At 32.1% G+C, this 20944-nt stretch overlaps 1 protein-coding gene across 1 annotated transcript; it reads left to right on the forward strand.

Annotated features, from left to right (window-relative positions):
• The first annotated feature begins 134 nt into the window (after nucleotides 1–134).
• On the forward strand, nucleotides 135–14098 carry LOC126757955 (dual specificity mitogen-activated protein kinase kinase hemipterous-like). Its single transcript, XM_050471892.1, has 10 exons — nucleotides 135–797; nucleotides 3399–3841; nucleotides 4042–4221; nucleotides 4286–4506; nucleotides 4569–4709; nucleotides 7380–8125; nucleotides 8184–8525; nucleotides 8585–9325; nucleotides 10652–11150; nucleotides 11211–14098. Exons 1-10 carry the CDS (start codon nucleotides 449–451, stop codon nucleotides 11347–11349), a joined length of 3801 nt encoding a protein of 1266 aa, XP_050327849.1. The 5' UTR covers nucleotides 135–448; the 3' UTR covers nucleotides 11350–14098.
• Nucleotides 14099–20944: the final 6846 nt, after the last annotated feature.

Raw genomic sequence — 20944 nt, forward strand, 5'->3', positions numbered from 1 at the left:
TGCTTTAACTCGGCTACTCTGTTTATTCTGACATTTGTCATATTATGACATTCCCTTTAGTTATCTGCTAATTCGTTTTCTCCTGGTAATTCGTTGTTGAATTTCTTGCAACTTCTTCAGTATTTTTCGAGCTGTGTTCTGTGAAGAAGTGAGAAAATCGTGTTAATTTCTTTTTATTTCTTATTTAAGTGATAATTCAATAAAAAAAAACAAGTGCACGGCTTAATAGATAAATATATGTGCTTGCACGTACGTTTGTTATATCTAAACGGTAAAAGTGAAGTGCGTATAGATTTAACAACAAATTTTCGCAGTGAAAATTTTTGAGTGCACAAAATTTACACGCACACATATAAAAAGCGTACACGCAGATCCACTTACACCCGCGCGGAGGAGTGGCAAAAGCAGTGATATACAGCGCAGACACGACACAACACACGCGCGACCCATGCACGACGCACCGGAGTATAAACACAGCAGCAGCAGTAGCAGTCGTGAGCAGCACCATCAGCTAGGAAGAGCTCCAGTACCCAACGCAGCAGGCATTGGAGGATCAAGGATAACGCCAACCACGTCGACGCATATACCCTCCACAGTTAGCAAAACAAGCACTTCTTCAATGGAGTCGATTGGACATAGAATACATAGACTGGAGAAACGCCTCGAGGAGGAGAATAATTCACACAATCACTTGATGTTTGTTACAGACACTCCTAGTGGTTCTACAACGCGCGTTGGCGACAGAGATGTCCATATGTCGCTACCAATCGGCAAGACAAAACGCCCCAACTTGGGTTGTAAGTATTTGAGGCAACAAAAAATCGCCAACAATTAATTGTGAAATAAAACAAAAGATAGTGTTGATAAGTGGTTGCAAAGTACCAGCTCGAGCTGTATGCTTTTAAAATGCAGTTAAGAAGAGTCAAGTTTTAACATATTTTTAAACAGCATAAAGTAAAATTTTTTTTGGCCAAAAGCCTTCGCAAAAACTTCGCACGTTCAACGACACGAGAGAAATGAGATTTTTTTTTCATATTTTTTTTTTACTTGCGAAGAGTCGCACACAAAAGGAGGTTGCTGACATTAGGCGCCAGCCATTCAATGGTGCGAAGTTTTTGTTACTGCGCGAACTTCAAATGCTGCAGTAATGCAAGCCCTTAACCACCCTTGCAGGCACCATCACCCACATACGCGTACAACAGGAAAACTTGTATACTTGTATTCTTGTGGTTGCTTTCCGAGATCTCACCAGCTATTCAACCACCCTCTACACATTGCCTTGCGCTGTATGCATGTGCACATAAAGAAAATCTACTACCACAGCAACAATAAAAACATGCGATTCAACTTGAGTTGTTCTCACACCCCTGCGTTGGCGCCTGGCGCTGGCTTTTGTCATTTGTCGCTGGCGTATAGACGTTGGCAGTGAGCAGCAGTCGCAGCAGCGCGTGTTATAGCTAATCCTGCCAGTGCTTTTCTTGCTGCTAACGAGTGCTATTCTGAGTGCCTGAAGTCAGACAAGGCATTTCCACATGTATAGCTTTTGTCGCCATAGCTTTGTTTCACTGTGGTACACAAGCGCTTATTTTTTTATACAATATTTAATGTTTTGTTTCACTGTTGTTGTCGCTGCTTTCGTCATTGACGTCTATGCTTCGCATTGGATATCTCTGATACGTACACACATATACCTACATACATACATTGTATATGCACTGTCATCGTCTATCGTGGCTATCGTCTGCGTTTTCCTAAAAAATTTGTCGCCATCCAATTTGTTTTTGGCATTTTTCTATTTTCATGTGGAATTTTTTACTATTTATTTTTTGTTTGTTTTACCTACTATATCAGTTTTTCAGTTTATTGGTCGATACATTTTGATACACTTTATTTTATTTCTTATTTCCCCCCTTCATTGAGCCGTCGTTACTAATCTGCTGTCATCGCTATGTTCATAAGTATGTGTGCGTTTATGCATTGTTGTTGTTGTGTATCGTTGGATATTTTGGTATTTCCGGACGAGCAGTACAGAGGCATATTTTCGTTGCTGCTGTTTGTTCGCTTGTGTGCGTCCGCATTAATACCTTTTTATCTTTATACGCTGTAAAGGTATCTACTGCGTAGACGTCTACGTCAACGTCGTTGTTATGAATTTGTTGTTTTCCGTACTCTAAATGAATGCAAGTTTATGCTGTGCTGCCAACGGCTGCGTAAGCGTTGCCACCGTCTTTTGTTGTTTTTGCTCAAATCGTTTTCGTTGCATGCGTTTGTATGTCGCCAAGTTTTTTGTATTTTTTGTTTTAAAATCTGCTTGCTTGCAAATAATATTTTATGCTTTGGGTTGGCGCAGCTGTTTTACAATTTGTTGTTGTTACTGGTGGGTTTTGTTTGTTTGTGGGCAACCTGCCTGGTGGTGTATGGTTGGTGGGTGTTAAAGATGTGTAAATCGCAGCGCATGTTGGTGAGGAGATGTCGTATAGTGTGATCTATTGTGAACTATCAGCATTGTTGATATAAATAATGTAATGCGCTCAGTTGTTGTTGACGAGCTTGTGGGTGGTTGGTTGGTGGGGTGTTGGGCGTTTCAGCCAATCAATTTTTTGGCAACAATGCTTAATCAAAACGGAAGTACATTCCTTACCAGCTGCAATGCGACAATGTTGTTGAAGAGCGGAGAGGGAATGTTTATTTTTGATTTATTGATTTCTTTTATTTATGCTTGGCACTTTTCTTTCGACCTCCTTCGAATGCGACAGTTTTGAACAATCGAATTTACCAATGAAGGTATTTTTGGCACTGTATAAATGACATGTTATGATAATAAAATAAGAAATAACACTAATTTCGGCTGCATCGATGCAATAATACCCTTCACAAATAAAAATAATTTTTTACAATTTCTTGATTTTGATCCCTCAGTTTGTATTGCAGTTGTATGCTATTTTGCTCCGATTTGGAAAAAATGTTTGGAATTGGTAGTATTACTTTGAGTAATAATCCTTGTCAGGTTTCGTGAAGATATCTTGTCAAATAAGACAGAATGGTCCGTAAAAGAACTTTATTTTAGTGGTCTTCCAGTCTGAGAAATTTGTTTGGATATTGTAGCGTTGCATTGCAGTATAATTCGTGACGTGAAAATGTCTTATGAAATTAATTTTTCCATGCAAGAAATTTATATTAATCGTTCAGTTTGTATTGGAGCTTTGTAGCTCTAGTCGTCCGATCCAGGCAATTTGTTCGAATATTTCGTAAAGCTACCTTGTCAACTAGAAATAGTTTCCTCTTTTCTCTACTTTCGTCTACTTCCATCATTATCTTTTGTCGAAATATATACATATGTACATAAATAATTTTGAAATATTTTCAAAACAATATAAATTTTTGTTTTCTCATTCCAGTGGTTATGCCGAACACAAATCGCAATGGCCCACAAACAGAAATGCACAAGAAACTTAAAAGAATACGACAACAATCCGGTATATTAACTATAAATGGACAAAAATATACAAGTATAATGTCGGATTTGGAGCACTTGAGCGATTTGGGAAACGGCACTAGTGGGAATGTGGTGAAAATGCGACACAAACCTACGGGCACGATTTTAGCCGTAAAACAAATGCGGAGCACTGGCAATGATGAAGAGAATAATCGTATACTCATGGATCTCGATGTTATACTAAATTCACATGACTGCCCATATATAGTGCATTGTTTAGGTTATTTTGTAAATATACCGGATGTGTGGATATGCATGGAACTGATGTCGATGTGTTTTGATAAGCTGTTAAGACGTTCCAAACAGCCGGTGCCGGAGAATATACTTGGAAAGGTTACTGTAGCGGTAAGTACGTCGAAACAACATTGTTGATACTCATCACTATACTATCGAGAAAACAAGTATTGTTTTTGTTGCTGGCCGCTATACTACTTAGCAATAAATGTAAAAAAATAATTATTAATGCTAGACTACATAAAACCCTGACATAACGCTGACAAACACTGCTTCGCTTATGATATTTATTAAAAGCATTATATTTCTAGACGGTGCACGCTCTTTCTTATCTAAAAAAGAACCACAATGTCATACATCGAGACGTGAAACCTTCAAATATCCTCATCGACGAACAGGGCAATATCAAATTATGCGATTTCGGCATTAGCGGGCGACTTGTGGATTCAAAAGCGAATACACGTTCTGCTGGGTGCGCCGCTTACATGGCGGTAAGTGATTTTTGCTCACAAACATTTTATTTAAATATAATATTAATTAAACAAATGCTTTCAGCCCGAACGCATCGATCCGAAAAAGCCGAAATATGATATACGCGCCGATGTTTGGTCATTGGGCATAACGCTAGTGGAACTCGCGACCGGCCGTTCGCCTTACGAAGGCTGCAACATAGACTTTGAGGTGCTGACTAAAATTTTGGATCACGAACCACCCAGTTTGCCATACGGTGATGGTTTCGATTTCAGCCAAGAGTTTCGCGACTTTGTCGATAAATGGTGCGTGCCACATTAATTATTATTAAGTATATTGAGTAAAAATTTAATTTAACGCATTGCAGTCTGACGAAGAATGTACATCAGCGCCCCAGATACCAGGAACTCTTGCAGCAACCATTTTTTCGTTACTACGATGCGGCTGATGTAAATGTGGTTCAATGGTTTAAGACTGTTGTCGAATCTGCCGACATAGAGATGCATAGGTATGTGCGAACATTATACACATTCTAATTTAGTTGCCGGTATTTACTTCGAGTCCCGCAAACCACACGCTACTATTCTGCTGCGTGCTATTGCCATATCCTCACTGCATTTTTAGTACACTATATTGTTTTTTTTCAAAATTCATTTCTTCTAAGACTATGCCACTTTCGAGGTAGGATTGTGTGTTGCTTGTGAGTGCGTTTTCGAAATTTTGCAAGCATTTTTTATTTGCGTTTAAACTTCATTTTTTTAATATGAAATACGTGCTTGTTACTTCTACAGCCTAACTTAGTTTTCTTTTATAATTATTAAATAAATAATTTAATATTATAAATATTTTATTTTATATAAATTTGTGTTAAAATGAATCATGCAAATATTTCAAATATTATAATAATATTTTTTTTAATATTTTAAAAATCAAAAAGTCTTTAGTTTATCTTTTCGCATTGTAAAATATGTTTTAAAATGTTAAAAATTAAAAAATAATCCAATAAAATAGTCTAAAAAGTATAAGATAAGATTTGATACAGCTACAGTTTATTTAACGGTAAAATGAGTTTTTTTTAGTTCTGGTTAAAGCGCATGCTCAATTTTCATTTTAAGTTTGGCTCCAATTATCTTAGTTACTTTATTAACATTTTACTTTGAACTCTTCAAAAATTTCCATTTACTTTTTTTTACTTTAAGCCTGCATTTTTTTTAATAATTTAAATATTTTCTACTCTTACTAACTACAATTTTGGCCGAATTTTAAATTGTTATGCCTGCACTGTCATGATTTAGCTTTATCACATTGTAACGCATACTTTTTCAAACCCTTATTTACGCTGCTAGCATTCCAACATGATAAAACACTAATAAAATGCCATAAAAAAACATGCAACGAAATAATATTGAAAAGATACGATTTACTTTTGCTCCCAGCATAATTTTTGCGTTTTATTATTTAATTTGTTTTTCTTTCTTTTTTATTGAAATTTTTTGTAGGTTACCTAATTCCTAATCTTTTACCCCCTCAAAAATAATAAAACAAACAATAAAACATACTCTCCCAATTCAGTAAGTATACTTTTTTGTTTCATTACTTTATTTATTGTTGTTGTGTTCATATCATTGCTGCATTTGAAAACGCTTTGAATTTTGGTTGTTGGTTCATTAAAAAAAAAAAATAATAATAAAACAATACACTTTGCTTTTTTCATTTGTTTTTGTTTTTGCTTTTCTTTGAGTTATTTTATATTTATTTAATGGTATCTGGACATTTTACGTTTGCTATTTTTAAATACGCGGTATGTAGCCGATTTCCGAAAAAAGTAAGTTCGTTAATTATTAGAATTTTGGTTTGGAGTTTCCCTCAGCTCTTAATGCAAATAATAAAAAAATTATTAAAAATAATGGAACCTCTAAATTAAAGCATCATTTTCATTACAAATCATCCGTAATCAAATGCTAACGCACTTTGTAGACTAGTTGCTTCCAGCACAATGTTTTTTAATCGAGAAGGCTGTAGGCATTGTAGAGATTTGTATGTGCACAATTCATTGTAAAAGGTCTCAGGTGTTGGGTTTGTAATAGACGAGTGTTTTACTGCTATGGTGTCGAGGAAAAACTCAGAAACTTGGAATGAAAACAGAATTTGTCTTTACAAATAAATTTGTTACTTAGGTTTTAAGGGTACTAACCGCTATATTATCGAGGCAAAACTTCGAAAAACAGAATTAAGTTGGATAAGCGTTTCATAATTGTGTAGATTTAAGGATACTAACCGCTATACTATCGAGGAAATGCTTTTGTTATAGGACCAGCAAATACTAGATGCTTAAAATCGTTCCACTTTCCTTTAAAGCAGGAAAATTAAAAGCAGAATCTCTAATGCAAAACATATATACGACCAACATACGCTGTTCCCTTTGTTATTGCTGCTGCATCAGCTTTTTCAAAGTAACATTAAAGCTTTAAAAGTATCTTTAAATGTTCCACAACACAAATTCTTTATCATTAAACATTTATTGCCACTACAGGCGCGGAGAAATATACAAAAATACTAAGAAAAAACACAGTTTGTCAACCGCGCCTGAGTTTTTATGGTTTGGTAACAGCACCATTATGTCCAAAGATGTTTTGATAATGGTAAAACTGCTTAGGAATAATTGATTGTTCTCGAGGCTGCATATAGCCTTTATATTTATCAGACACTGATTTGTCGCCCTCCGCTTGTCAATAAAACCATCTCAAGCGGTTAGGATTTGGTGGATAAGTTCGGATTTTTCCCACTTGAGGATCTACTAAGTATATTAATAAAAATACTAAGAGCTTTGCGATTTCTGTGCTTTAAACATACAACTTTAATCCAAGTGAAAAGAGAGGGAAATCAGGGTTAGTCCCTCCCGCGCCCGGAGTACTCTACAACAGTTTCTTGCTGACTTATTTCCCCAATAATTCTTTATAATCATGCTCTGGCCAGGTTTCCTCCTACAGCTCAGTTCCCAGGCACATAAAATCTTGTTAAAGAGCCCCCACATAGTTTGTAGGCACATATTTCACTTCTCACTTGTACCATTTATCACCATAAATGTTTGTATCATTAAAGTATTACTTTTCTGTTGTTTTCTGTTTAGTCGATAATAATTTTCGATTTTTAGTAATACGCGTCATGATTTTTACAGAACTCACATGCCAATTACAACAACAACCACAGCTACACTCAGAGGAGATGTAACAGCAGTATCAAATAGTAAACATAACAAAATTGCAAATGCAACAATGTTGCCAACAGCAACAACAACAATAGCAACAACGACAATAAATCCAAAAATGCCAGCGGCAAGCACCACAAACATCACACACATACCCAGCTATCAGAATTCCTATCACAGCGCCGCCACAGCCACAGCCACACACAACACACAGCCACAAACGCTTGCGTCACGCTACAAAAAAGACGATTACCTGCCACATTATCAGCCACAATATGCACACGCGCAAACGCAGTTGTCACATCATCATCAACCATCACAACTACCTCAGCCGATTGCAAGCTATTACAACAACACCATCGCCAACAATCATTTACAGGGCGAGCGTGGTGGAGGCGGTGGCGTCTGCGGCAACACTGGCGGCGGCGTTGCTCTAAGCAGTGGTGTCGGCGGTGGCGGCGGCGGCAATGGTTACGGCAGCGGTGGTTCTGGCAGCAATAGCGCCAACAGCAGCAGTCCACAATCGCCGCCGAGCAGCAGCTACAAGGATGCAACGCACAAGGACGACACCACACATATTGTCAGCGAGATGAGCAAATTGTACCGCAAATCACCGTTTCTGCAGCGCAAATATAGCAATGGTTCAGGTCTGAAATACACCAGTGCGGTTGGCGTCGCCGAGAGTCCCAAAAAGGAATCCATGTTTAGCAGTATAGGTGGGCGACGCTTATTTTTATTTTATGACCGCACTAACTGTAACTGCGCTACTTACAGGTCAATCGATTATACGCAACCTCACCACGTCGCCGTTTAGTCAAAAGAAGCATCATACACCACAACCGCATCAAGTGGATCCACTTTGGCGCATGCCGAATGTGCAGGAGATGGGCGGCAACGCATTCGATGTGTATGACAGTCCGGCTCTGCCGAAGACGGTGGCGCTTGGTTCGCCAGCAATGACGCGGAAGCGTTTTCAAGGTGGGGCCGCTTCGCCAACACTGCCCATAGGTATGGCGTTGGAACCGACGCAGAAGGAGCAACAGCCATCGCTGATACCAGTTAATCGCAGTGAGATGAATACGCAACAGCGCGTACCCGGTAATCACAGTCCCATAGGTGGGTAATTTTTTTTAGACCAAACTCTATTTATTCGAACTAATATCTTTTGGTTGTAGTGCTGCAACGCTTCTACCATCAGCAAAACCAACTGCGCGAGAAAGAGTTAGAAAAGCGTAAGGAGCAGCAAAAGCAATCCACAAATCCCTTTCTCGTCGGCAATTATCTCTCAACCACTGTCGCCGCACCCGCGTCCAACACGCCAATGCATTACAGCAACAGCAGCAGCAGCACTGGCAATCAGCACCACTACCAACTGCCACAACAGCAGCAACAACGCTATCCGCAACAGCAGTCACACCATCAGCACCTACCGCTAACCAGCGCTGCCTCCTCCTCACATTCAACTTCTAGTCAATCATCCACACAGTCCTCATCCTCACAAATAGCACTGAGCGATTTACACGAACACCAACAACGCTCGCCGCCTACTTGCGCACCACCGCCACCGCCGCAAACGTCGGCAGCCGCAATCAGCACCGCCTTTGGCACGAGTCCCAGTCAACTGCAATATCAGCCGTTGCCGCAGCACTATTTACCGTTGAATGAAAGCGCAGTACGTAGCTCGCGTTCGCCACCTACCTCGCCAGAGCAGCTGTCTTCTGATGGTGGCGTGAGCGGCAGTGGGAGCGGTGGTGGTGGCAGCGGCATGGCGAGTAAGTTGAGCAAATTGTATGCGCGTCGGCAGTGGCAAACGACAACGGCGTCGACGATACCCACGCATACAGGCGTGGAGGCGGTGAGTGGTAGTGGTGGAGGCGGTGTTGGCTTAGCGGGCAAAGAGTACAGAGACGAACACGGTAAGTGGTTACACCATTGTGTGTCTTTTTTTTTATTTTCTCACTGTTCCATGGCTTTTGCACTTTTTTGCACAGAGCACAGTCTGTTTTTATGTGTCATATGTTTGTTGTGTTATTCTTGTGCTCACAAAAGTATGCTACTAATATTTCATAAATATTATTAACATATTTTTAGGCGCTTAAGCGTACTTAAACTTATTTTAATAGCGAAAAGTTGATTTTTAGGAAAAATTAAATATAAAAAAAAAATTTAAAAGTAAGATTTTAATATAAAATTAATTTAATAAAAATTATTTAAAATAAACTAAAAATAATTTAAACAAAAAATTAATAATAATAAAAAGTGCTATCAAAATTAAAAAAGTAAATTATTAGAAAAAAACATTTTAAAAATTCGAAATTATTATAATATATAAAAAAATATTTTTTTAAGTAAACAAAATAATAAAACAAATAAAATAAAATAATAAAAGAAAAAATAAATAATTTTAAAAATAAAAATTAATCTTTTTTTTAAGAAATTAAATTTATAAACAAACTAGATTTTTAAAATGAGAATAATATCAAAATAAAAAATAAACTAAATTTTTGAACAAGATTAAAAAAAAATTATAAAATAAAAAATAAATATTTTCCTTAATAAAAAATTTAAAAATTTTATAAACAAATATTATACTTTTCCCAAAATTAAAAAAAAAATAAGTTTTGTAAAAATGTACAAAAATTAAATTTATAAAAAACTATTTAAATAAAAAAAAATATTTATACAAAAAAAGTTATTTATTTAAAAGCATTTATTTTTATAAGAACAAATATATTTTACCATATTTACATACATAAAATTATATATATTTTTTTATATATTTTGTATATAAATTTCAATTTCAAGTGTTTTACCGTTATTTTTACGAAAATTTTGCTTACTGTTCGTATTTACATTTTTCGACTCATATGTATGTATCTATTTCACCACATATATTTACTATTTTGTACTTTTTTCATTCCTTTTCAATGCTTTGCTTGGGCTGTAAACCATAAACGCTTGCTTGTTTAATAATTAAAATTACGCACATTAAATAAAACTTCAATAAACTCACCACATCTTATATGCACTCAAAACATTACACTTGCATACTTTTTTCACCTCTTTATTGCTTGCTCTCTTTCACTTTAATAAAATTCAACTCACTCATGTTTTCACTAACTCAACTTCACCTTCATTCCCACTTCTGTCATTGCGCTGTACAACTACAACACACCATACCACTCCACACCTCAACTTCACGCACTTGTCTTCATTGTCATATTCACCACAACACACCACAGGCTGGTTTAACACATTTGCCGGCGCCATGAAGCGTCAATTTGCCTCTTATGTTAAATTACAATTGCATTCTGCAGGCTCGCCTTCCACCAGTGGCGCAGCCAATCAGCATGAGGGCATTGGCTACGAGAGCGCGCTGCCACCAAGCGCTCAGCCTGCCAAACCAACACTCGCCTACTATCGTACGCTCTCCGCGGGCAGCAGTAGCAATACGAGCAACAGCACCTCGCCAACGGAGGCGCAGCCGAAACCAGCGCAAACAGCAGGCAGTGACTTCTATGATGGCACCAGCGGTTTTTTGCGGCGCTATGCCGCAGCCGGCGCGAGCGGCATGACTAGTGGGTCCTCAAATGCGCACTTGTTAACCGGCTTGGATCGGCGCCACCGCAGTCCAGATCCACCGCCGCGCTATAATCGCGGTCAATCGCCACTGTTGCTGCGAAAGCAGCTGTTGGAGCTGAGCGGTCAGCCGCCAGGCGGTTCACCACTGCTCAATAGACGGTGAGTAGCACAGAATTTGTATACCAATTATTGTTTATTATTTGCTTTTTGTACACACAGCTATGTGAATGCTTCACCGCCTTTGCCACCACCGCGTCGTGGCTCGGAGAGCGTGCCCGGCTCGCCGCAACATTTTCGCACGCGCATTCATTATACACCCGAACCACAGCGGCGCATATATCGCACTATCGACCAATGAGTAGCACTGCAAATAATGCTCATGTGATATTGGTATGGTTTTGAGGAGAATGCAAGCGATGCGGACGGTAACGGCGTTGGCGTTGGCAGCAACAGCGCTGGCGGCAGCGGCGTGTGCGCAACCACGCAGGACGACACGGCTTTGCTGGCGGCGCCCACCACAACGCGTCGCTTGCCCACGCGCCTTGCTGTCGGCAGCAGTGGCGACGCGCTGCACACGCAGTTGGCGGGCGGTGCGCCACCGATCACCACCAGCCCGACAGTGGACCGCATGACTGCATCGGATGTGGCCGATGTGCTGGCGCGCGAACGCGACTTTTGGCGCTTGCGGCGCGATGAGTAGCGGCGCGTGCTATGTGTTTATGTTTGTGATGTTTGGAACGTTGAATCGCGAATTAATTTAAAAGGAATTTCCGTTGTGCTCGTGTCAGTTGCAATTTTGTGATTTTGTTGTTAAGCTTAAAGTGAAAATAGCTATATTTCGTACACTACATATAGTAGACAATGTATAAATGTGTATGCGTAACAAGTGTGTGTTCACAGTAAACAAGTAATTATTGAAGTCCGGCAACGCCAAAAGTACGTTGGAAGGGAAAATACAAAACAGGTGCATTTTAGTGGCAATAAGACGGTTGTAAATTATGCCAATTAATATTAAAAAAAGTTGCATTGCGAAAATATTGAAAAATCATAAATGAAGACGACTGTTTTTTAGTTGTTTGTCGACTATTAAAAGTTTCTATAAAGTTGTTTTATGAAAAATTGCATGTAAATTGCAAAATTTTTTAGTTGTTTGTCGACTATTTAAAGTTGGTATAGAGTCATTTTGTGACGTAATAACATGCAAATTATACAAAAGTTGCTGTCAGTGTTAGAAACGACCAGTTGAAAAACTGTAACAACAGTGGAAAATTTTTGATATGTTTTAGTTAAAAAAATACTTTTTGAAGCAATACTACTGAAACTTAAGCAGGTTTTTTGCATATTTTTCAAAATTTCGATTTGGTTTGTGATCAAAACTGCGCAGTTTAAACATTAAAGCTTGCTATATGTAACTGGTATAATGAAAATTATGTGTTGTAAAATTTAAACCTTAACAAATCTGTTAAAAAAAGTTTTTAGACACCTAACACGAACTGGTATAAAACTGGTATAACGCATTTTTTTGCGTTAACTAAAATATTTGCATACATTACAGCGGTTTCGACATAATTACGTGTTGAACACGTTTAAAACATTAAAAATTCAACTGGTATAATTTTAATTTTCGTGCAACTCCTGTTAATAATGTTGCAAGTAGCCAAGAAATTGCTTAGAACATGTTCTCAGCACTTTTATTGAACAGTTATACAACTGGTATAATTTTTCAAACAACTGTTTTGCTTGTTACGCTGAGTTTTGCAATTTTTTCCAACTTTTTGTCATATGTTTCTTAAATAATTTCCTAAACTACGCAGTGGTACTGCAAAACAACACCACAATAACTTACGAAACTTGTGCAGCGCACAAAGTACGCATGTAAACTCTTATATACCATATATACATTGAGTATATGTTTATGTATTGGAACGGTTTCGCTTGTTGATAAGCTAATGCATATTTAGCATTAAAAGCATATTTATAAAGACTAAAATGTAATATAAGTACATATTAAATTATAATCACATGAAATAAGACGAAAATATTTCAAAATAAAGTGACAAAAGGCAACGCGTGCACACGCTGGTCCAACTAAAATAATAATAATAATAATGCTTGACAATTTGTATGATAGTTTTAAGCGCAAACATAGCGTTCCTTACCCATAGCAAATTTATTACCGTTGTAAGAAGTACTGTATATGAAATAGCTGCTTTAAAAGAATTTTATAACTAGTGTGAAACTGTTATATAAAATAAGAAAAAAAATCAATATTTTCAAAAATGTATGTTTGTAAATTTGCTGTGCAAAAATTGGTAATAAACATACATATGTAAATCAACCGACTGCAGTAAAGTTAAAAAACTAGTCTAAAATGATTCAGCAAAGTTGGGGAAAACGCCATTTTTAACGTTTTGAAGAAGGAATTGTGTAGAATTTCGCAAAAAGAAAAATTAACGGAGGAATAGAGAGAGTAAAACTTCTTCCGGGAGAGTAAAAATTCCTTCAAGAGAGTTAAAACCCCTTCAAGAGCGTAAAACTTCCTTCAGCAGAGTAAGAACTCTTTCAAGAGCGTAAAACTTCCTTCAGCTGAGTAAAAATTCTTGCAAGAGATTTCTTCAAGTTTGTTTTATTATTTCACGAAATCTTGAAAAATCTGTAAATAAAATATATCTGAGTAAAAATAACGCAGAAAAAATTTAGTTCCTTAAAAAGTCACAGACAGAATTGTAAAGACGAAAAAATTTGTATAAGTGAATAAAACGAAAGATTAAAATCTTAAAATGGTATAAATTTGTCATTTAATATTTTTTCGAAAAAAAAGAAATTCTCCCAAACAACAAACACAACTCGGCTTTTTTCGTGCACATAACAGAAGTAAAAACCGTTATATTTTTGACTGACTTAAACAATTTTGTTGTAATGTATTTTGTAGGTCTAGTCTTTAAACTAGTTTGTAAGCTAAATGACAAGTAATAAACGTGTAAACTAATTGTTAAGCGATAACTGTATAAATTTAAATGATACTTATATATGCGCATGTGCAACGAAGTGGAGAAGCTAACAAAGTTATAAAATATTTTACGATATAATAAATTGTAAAAAAAGTAGTAGAGATTTTCAATGATGCCAATCGACTGTAAATTCTGAAAATGACAATCCAGAAGTTAGCGAGAAATATACCTAGAATTACACGCACAACTTTAAGGGTTTTGCTTTTGTAGAGCTACGCGTAGTCACTTACCAACGTTTAATATCTTCGAAATATTTGATAACTTTTTAAATATATTTTTTACCGTGTTCAACTTTTTTTTTACTTTTTAGTTTTAATTTTCCTGATTTACTAACAAACGAAAGAAAATTGCTCACTACAACTAAAATATTACGAAATTCACGCGAAATGGTAAAAATGTAGAAAGAAAAATAATTTTGTTTAAAAAGGACTATAATTGTAAAAAATGAAATATTTTACTAAATATATTAAAACATATATGCATGTACACTGAAAAAACTAGCAACATTGCGAAAAAATTATAACCCGAAAGCTAAAAAAACAAAACTGGTATAAAATCTGGCATAATTATTTTTCGCTAGTAACAGCGCATACCATAAAAAAAATGTCTGAAATTACTTAAACTAATTTAATTAATCTAAAAAAAAATTGTTTTTAAAACTGGCATAAAACTTTTCACGCAATAAATGTGCATACAACGTTGTACCACAAAGCACATATGCAAAATTTTGTAAGAAAAAGCTATAAAACAAAAGGTAGTTGACAAAACTGGTATAAAAGTGTTAAAAAAGTTTATTTCGTTTAAAATGTATATTACACAGAACAAAAACTGCAGAATTTTAATACTAAAATATGTTTTAAAAAAGAAATCAGTGTTAAAAATTTTACGATACTTTCTCATATTCTATTTTTTGCTATAATTTTTTGTTTTTTTTGTTTCAATATTTTTATTTATTTCTTCCTATAATTTTTTTCTAATTTCTGCCATAAAAGTTTATTTACAATTTTGTAACGTAATCTTTGTATACGATATTTACCTTACTATAATTTTTAGATATGTTTCCCATAATGATTCCCTATAAATTTCGTACCTACTTTTATATAATTTTTTTAAATATATTTTGTGTTTGTGAGTTTTTTAAAAATGTGTATGTAATATTTTTCTTTCTTTTTTTGTGCTATAATCATTTAGTTTTTTGTTTATAAAATTTTGCCATTTAAATATAAAAAATATAAAAAAATAGTTTCCAATCTATATTTTGTGTGTTTTGGCATAAAAAAAAAACAAAAGCAATTAATCATTTTATTTTTTGTTTGCTATAATTTTTCTTCTGAATTTTTATTTATTCTTATAATTTTTTTATAAAGTTTTGCCATAAAAATTGATTTCTAAAATTCCATAACATAAGAATTGTTTTCTTCGCCTATATTTTTAAAACTTGTTTGCCATAATTACTTCCTATAATTTGTGTCCTGTGAAATTTTCTATAATTATTTTAACATACATATGTATATGCTGGAAGTGATTTTGTAAAATAATGCTAATTATTTTTAACATACATATTCTGGTAGCGATTTTCTAAACATATGCCATAATGTTTTTTTTTATATTTGTTTTTTTCATAATTTTTATTCTCATTCTGCAATAGAATTGTTATTTTACTTTTTTATTTTCCTATAATTTTTTTATTTGTCACCCATAATGACTTCCTATAATTTTTGTCCTATAAAATTTTCTATAATTATTTTTAATGTATATTTTGGTATGGATTTTATTTTAAATATACCATAATACTTTTCTTTCCACATTTTTGTTTATTTTGTCCCATAATTTTTTTTCTCTTTCTATTAAATTTTGCCTAAAAGATAATTCCTAAAATTCTGTAATCTGCATTTAGTTTTTTATATGTGTATATATTTTTCTATAAAAATTGTATATTTGTTTCCCATAATGACTTCCTATAATTTTGTCCTATAAATTTTTCTATAATTTTTAAAATTATAATTATATTAATAATTAATATATATTTTTTGTATTAACAATTTTCTAAAAATCTACAATAATTTTTTTTCTTATATTTTTACTTATTTTTTTCTATCATTTTTTTATATTTTTTTTATATTTTTTTTATGAGATTTTGGCATAAAAATTATTTTCTCAAAGTCCGTAACACAATAATTATTTTATTCATTTATTTTATTATTTGTATTTTTTCCAAATTAATTTACTATAATGCTTTCCTATAATTTTTAACCTATAATTTTTTGATATTTTTCCCTATAATTTTTGCACATATTTACTGTTATAAATTTTCTTACAATTCTGCTATAAAAAATTGAATATTTTTATATAAAAATCCATAACCTCGCTTCAACTAACCTATCAATTCAAGATACACATATTTCGAACTTCAATCAAGAAAAAAAGAAAAAAAATAGTATGTAATGGTAACCTATAAAACTAGCATCTCTGTATGAAAAAATATATATTTATTAAAATTAGTAACGAATTGTAAAATTGATTTCGAAAAATGAACCGATTAATAATGGTATCGACTGTAAACACATATATAAATTATTACTTAAATATATCTAAGCCGCGTTCGCAATGAACCATATATTATGTGCGTAAACAATTATTTACATTTAAATAAAATATTTGTAAATTATATTAAGTACATACAAATAGGCATATATATACATACAAACATGCTGACAAATAAACTTTAAAATAATTTAAATTTTCACTCAGTGCTGTAGCTTAATTTATGCTGTTACTTACTTAATAGCAACAAACAACAACAATAAAAAAATAACAATAACAATAAAAAAATAACAATAACAACAACATAGCATAACACTGCATAACTGTACAGTGCAATTTACAGTCAGCAACAAAAGTTTCGTACACTGAAAAAAATCACACACAGCGAAAACTAAAAATGCTGGCATTCATTTTAGCTTTTTTGCCAAATTGTTTTTTTTTTTTACATTAATTAATTAAATCAAATTATTTAAGTAATTAATTACATAAGTAAAATGTATGCTTCATTTATAAGCAATGTAAACTGTACCTTACACTGTGAGAAAATAAACTTTTGCTTATATAGAAATTGGGAGAGTCAATAAGTGTATATGTATGTATAACAAATATTTACAACAAAAACAAAAACACTTTCCCACATTAGTTGCGCTGTTATTTGCAAATATTATTTGCTGCTGTTTTTAGACTTAAATAAAGAAATAATTAAACATAATTAATTAATTTATTATTACAAGTAATTATTATCAAAATGTGTTGTTATTGTACAAGACCCCATAACAACATGCAAATCTACCCTTGTGTAACTTAAAAATCCATATAACTTAGAGAAACAAAAGCGAAAACAAAATATGTACTTTAATGAAATTTCAAAAAAATTATTTAAAAAATATTAAATATTATAAAACACATATTGCGTGAGCAAAACTCTGGAAAAAATATCCAAAACATAAACTATGTAACCATATGCATTAATATATTTATAAAAATTGTATGCGAAAGATTTAACGTAAAAAACGAAATTACTAAAAAAATTGGTGAAGAGACTACGAACTTGTAAAGCAAACATGTTTGCGCTTGAAATATACAAAACTTAAATCATTAGGTCGCGAAAGGGAAAGTAAAAAAAAAAATAAAAAGTAAATATATTAAGCAAAAATTCGAAAAGAAAAAAATTTGAAAAAAAAATATAAATAAAACTATAAACGAAAGCGAAAAAATACAAAAAATATTCGAACGCGTTTCTTTGGAGACTTTTAAAGCTTGTGGTAAGTAAAATGAGCGAAAATTAAATTTAAAAAATTTAGAAAATATTAAATAAAAAAAATTAAAAAAAAAATTTAAAAAATTAAAACAAAAAAATTAAATTAAAAAATAAAAACATTTAGAAAAAATTAATTTAAAACAAAAACTATAGAATATTAGAACTTTGTTTAAAATATTTTTTTTTTATTTGTTTCAATATTTTTCCAAATATATTTTTTAATTTATTTTTTAAATTCAGAATATTTTTAAATTCATTGGTTACATTTACAATTATTGATAAAAAAATTATCAATAACACAAATTTTTATTTTAAAATTGGCCGAAAATTTTAATAATAAAAAATATTTAGGCGTTTTTCTTTGAAATAATTTTAATTTTCTCTTTTAATTTAAAATTAGCAAGAACGTAAAAAAAAAATTAAAAAAATAGAAAAAATTAGAGAGTAATTTAACTTTATTTAAAAGTAAATTATAATTTTTTAAATTTAAAAAACAAAAAAAAAAAAATTTGTAAGAAACCAATTTCTAAAAATTGGTCGAAATTTTATATTTTCCAAATTTGATTTATATGGCTTGGTAATGCCTTAATATAATGTCTTATTTAAAATAAAAAAAAAAACATTTATTATGCTCATATGTATGTATTAAAAACTGGTCTAAACTTACTCCCACGCTATAATTCGTTTTTAGATGGTTTTAAAACCGCATAAAATATTCTACGTGCTTAGTACTGGCTAGATACAAGTTAGAATTAGATAATCGTATTTTTTTTTTTAATATGCATAGCTATTTCAAAAAACTGGTCGAAACTTTTTATATTTTATTTACATTATTTAAATTTAGGTAGTTTGGTAAAGCGTTTGGTGGAATATGTTAGTTAAATTATGTATTTAAAAAATTTTATTAAATTTGTATGCTAAAAAAGTTTAGACCAGACTTAAACCCATTCAATAAAGTTGTTTCAACTGGTTTTAAAACTTCATGAAATAAATCCCTGGGTTTATTGCTATATTAGATAGGCGTTGAAAACTAAAAACTGAAAGCATTTTTAAAACCGGCAAAAAGCTTTCGCAAAAACTGGTATAATTTTTTTCGACAATGAATTATTATTTTAAGACTAAAAATATATGCAAATATTACGAAAAAGGGTGTTTATAAAATTGGTATAAGTTTTATTGTTTCATAAAAAATTGGCAAGATTTGGAGAAACATTAAACATGTGTTAAATAATTTCTGTAATAGTTTTTATACTTACGCGCCTTTCCTTTAATTATAATGTGATATCCTGAAATGTAGAAAATTACCATAAAACTTGCTATTAATGGCAAAAGCTTCAGTCAAATCTGGTATTATTTTTTTTAAATTAGTGTTTGTGCAATAAAATGCGGTTTTTGATACTCCAAATGAAGTCTGATATTATGCCAAGGATTTTTATAAAACTGGTATAAATTTTGCTCTCTACTAATCTGGTATAAAATTTGTTCAAAGTTACTCTTTGACACAAAATGCTGTTTTTGATACTCCAAATGAAGTCTGATATTATGTCAAAGATTTTTATAAAACTGGTATAAATTTTTCGCTCTACTAAAACATAGTTATAATTAAAAAAACATTCATATGTTTGTAAGTCTGATATAAATTGAGTTTTGACTTTTGCCAAATCTGGAATAATTTTTTCAGTTTGTTTTTGTGCAACAAAATGCTGTTTATGATAATAATTTTGAAACTGGTATAAATTTTGTGCTTTACGAAAACATAGTTATAATTAAAAAACATCAAAAGGTATGTAAATCAGCTGATAACTGGTATAAAATAACATTTTAAAACTGGTATAAAATTTTTCTCTTCACTAAAACATAGTTCTTTAAAAAAAAACATCAAAATGTTTGTAAATTAACATTTTAGAACATTTTAAAATAATTTTTTTCTTTTCTAACAGATTTGCTACTTACGTTTCTTCCCATTGGTTCAGATATATCGATATTTGACCAAGAAAATGCTTTTTAAATTCGCTTAATCGTAAATATATTTTTATTTTCTCTAATATTATTTATTTAAATATAGTTTATTTAGCAGCGAATATTACTTTGTCTTACATAGCTTAATGCTTATTTTACTGCTTGCTAAAAATTTAATGATAACAAAATTTTAATTTTTTTTAAATTTTGCAAAATTAAAACTAACTAAAAACATTTTGCTGTATGTAAATAATTTTTCAAAATTTGTAAATAAAAATATAATATCATAAATAATTTTTTAAAAATATTTTTTTTTATTTTTTTTGTAATATTTTTTTATACATATATATGTTTTTATTGTTTTTTTTTTTGTTTCATAAATTAGCTTATTTTGATTTTTTTGGTTTGCATTATTTTATATATAAAACTCGAACTGAGCGTAGTAAAAGCTTTTTTCCTTTAATAAGTTGTTTTTGTAACAAATTTATTTGTAAAACATTACACACATATAATTTTTTGTAAAGGTTGTGTTTCCTGCAAAATAACTGTATTTTGCAATAATATCGATTTTTTTTTAATTTAACATACGCTTAAATTTTGTTTTTGCAAATGTTTAGGTTAACTTTTTTTAATTTATCGATTGCTTTCAAAAAGCATTAAAATATGAATGTTTTTTCCTGTCAAAAATAATTTTCAAAATTGCATTAAAGTTTTTTTTAATATTTTTTGACGTTAAAACATAATTAAAAAAAAAGTTTATAAAATTTTCTTTGAAAGAAAAATATTTTTTTTTTAATTAAAAAAAAAATTAATAAAAATATTTCAAGCTTCTTTTAGTTTCAAATTAAGAGTAAAACTACTCCTTTCATCTTTGGCGTATTTATCTTTTCAATACCATATGTGATTTTAATAATATTTCATTTATCGATTATTAATCGTCTCCTTAATTACATTAATTACGTTAAGCATAAATAGAATAGTTGATACACACGAATACATAGCTTTAGAAGTCGAGAGTAAAGTTTAGAGCGGGCAGAGGAAACTACTACGAGCCTACATATAGTATATGGCCATTTGGATTACAGCGTTGCATTTTCGTACTGGCTTCGTACAGTTTACTGCATGTTTGTGGTTTAAGAAACTACTTCTGCAAATGGTTATACTAGTTACATATTTAT

The sequence above is a fragment of the Bactrocera neohumeralis genome, chromosome 5, assembly GCF_024586455.1.
Source record: "Bactrocera neohumeralis isolate Rockhampton chromosome 5, APGP_CSIRO_Bneo_wtdbg2-racon-allhic-juicebox.fasta_v2, whole genome shotgun sequence".
NCBI classification, from domain to species: Eukaryota; Metazoa; Arthropoda; class Insecta; order Diptera; family Tephritidae; genus Bactrocera; species Bactrocera neohumeralis.

What these genes read in the sequence shown, in the direction of transcription:
- LOC126757955 (XM_050471892.1), top strand. Translation starts at nt 449, where the DNA reads ATGCACGACGCACCGGAGTATAAACACAGCAGCAGCAGTAGCAGTCGT. An exon ending in GCCGACATAGAGATGCATAG is followed by an intron (nt 4,710 to 7,379) that starts GTATGTGCGAAC and finishes TGATTTTTACAG; the next exon opens with AACTCACATGCCAATTACAA. An exon ending in AGAGTACAGAGACGAACACG is followed by an intron (nt 9,326 to 10,651) that starts GTAAGTGGTTAC and finishes AACACACCACAG; the next exon opens with GCTGGTTTAACACATTTGCC.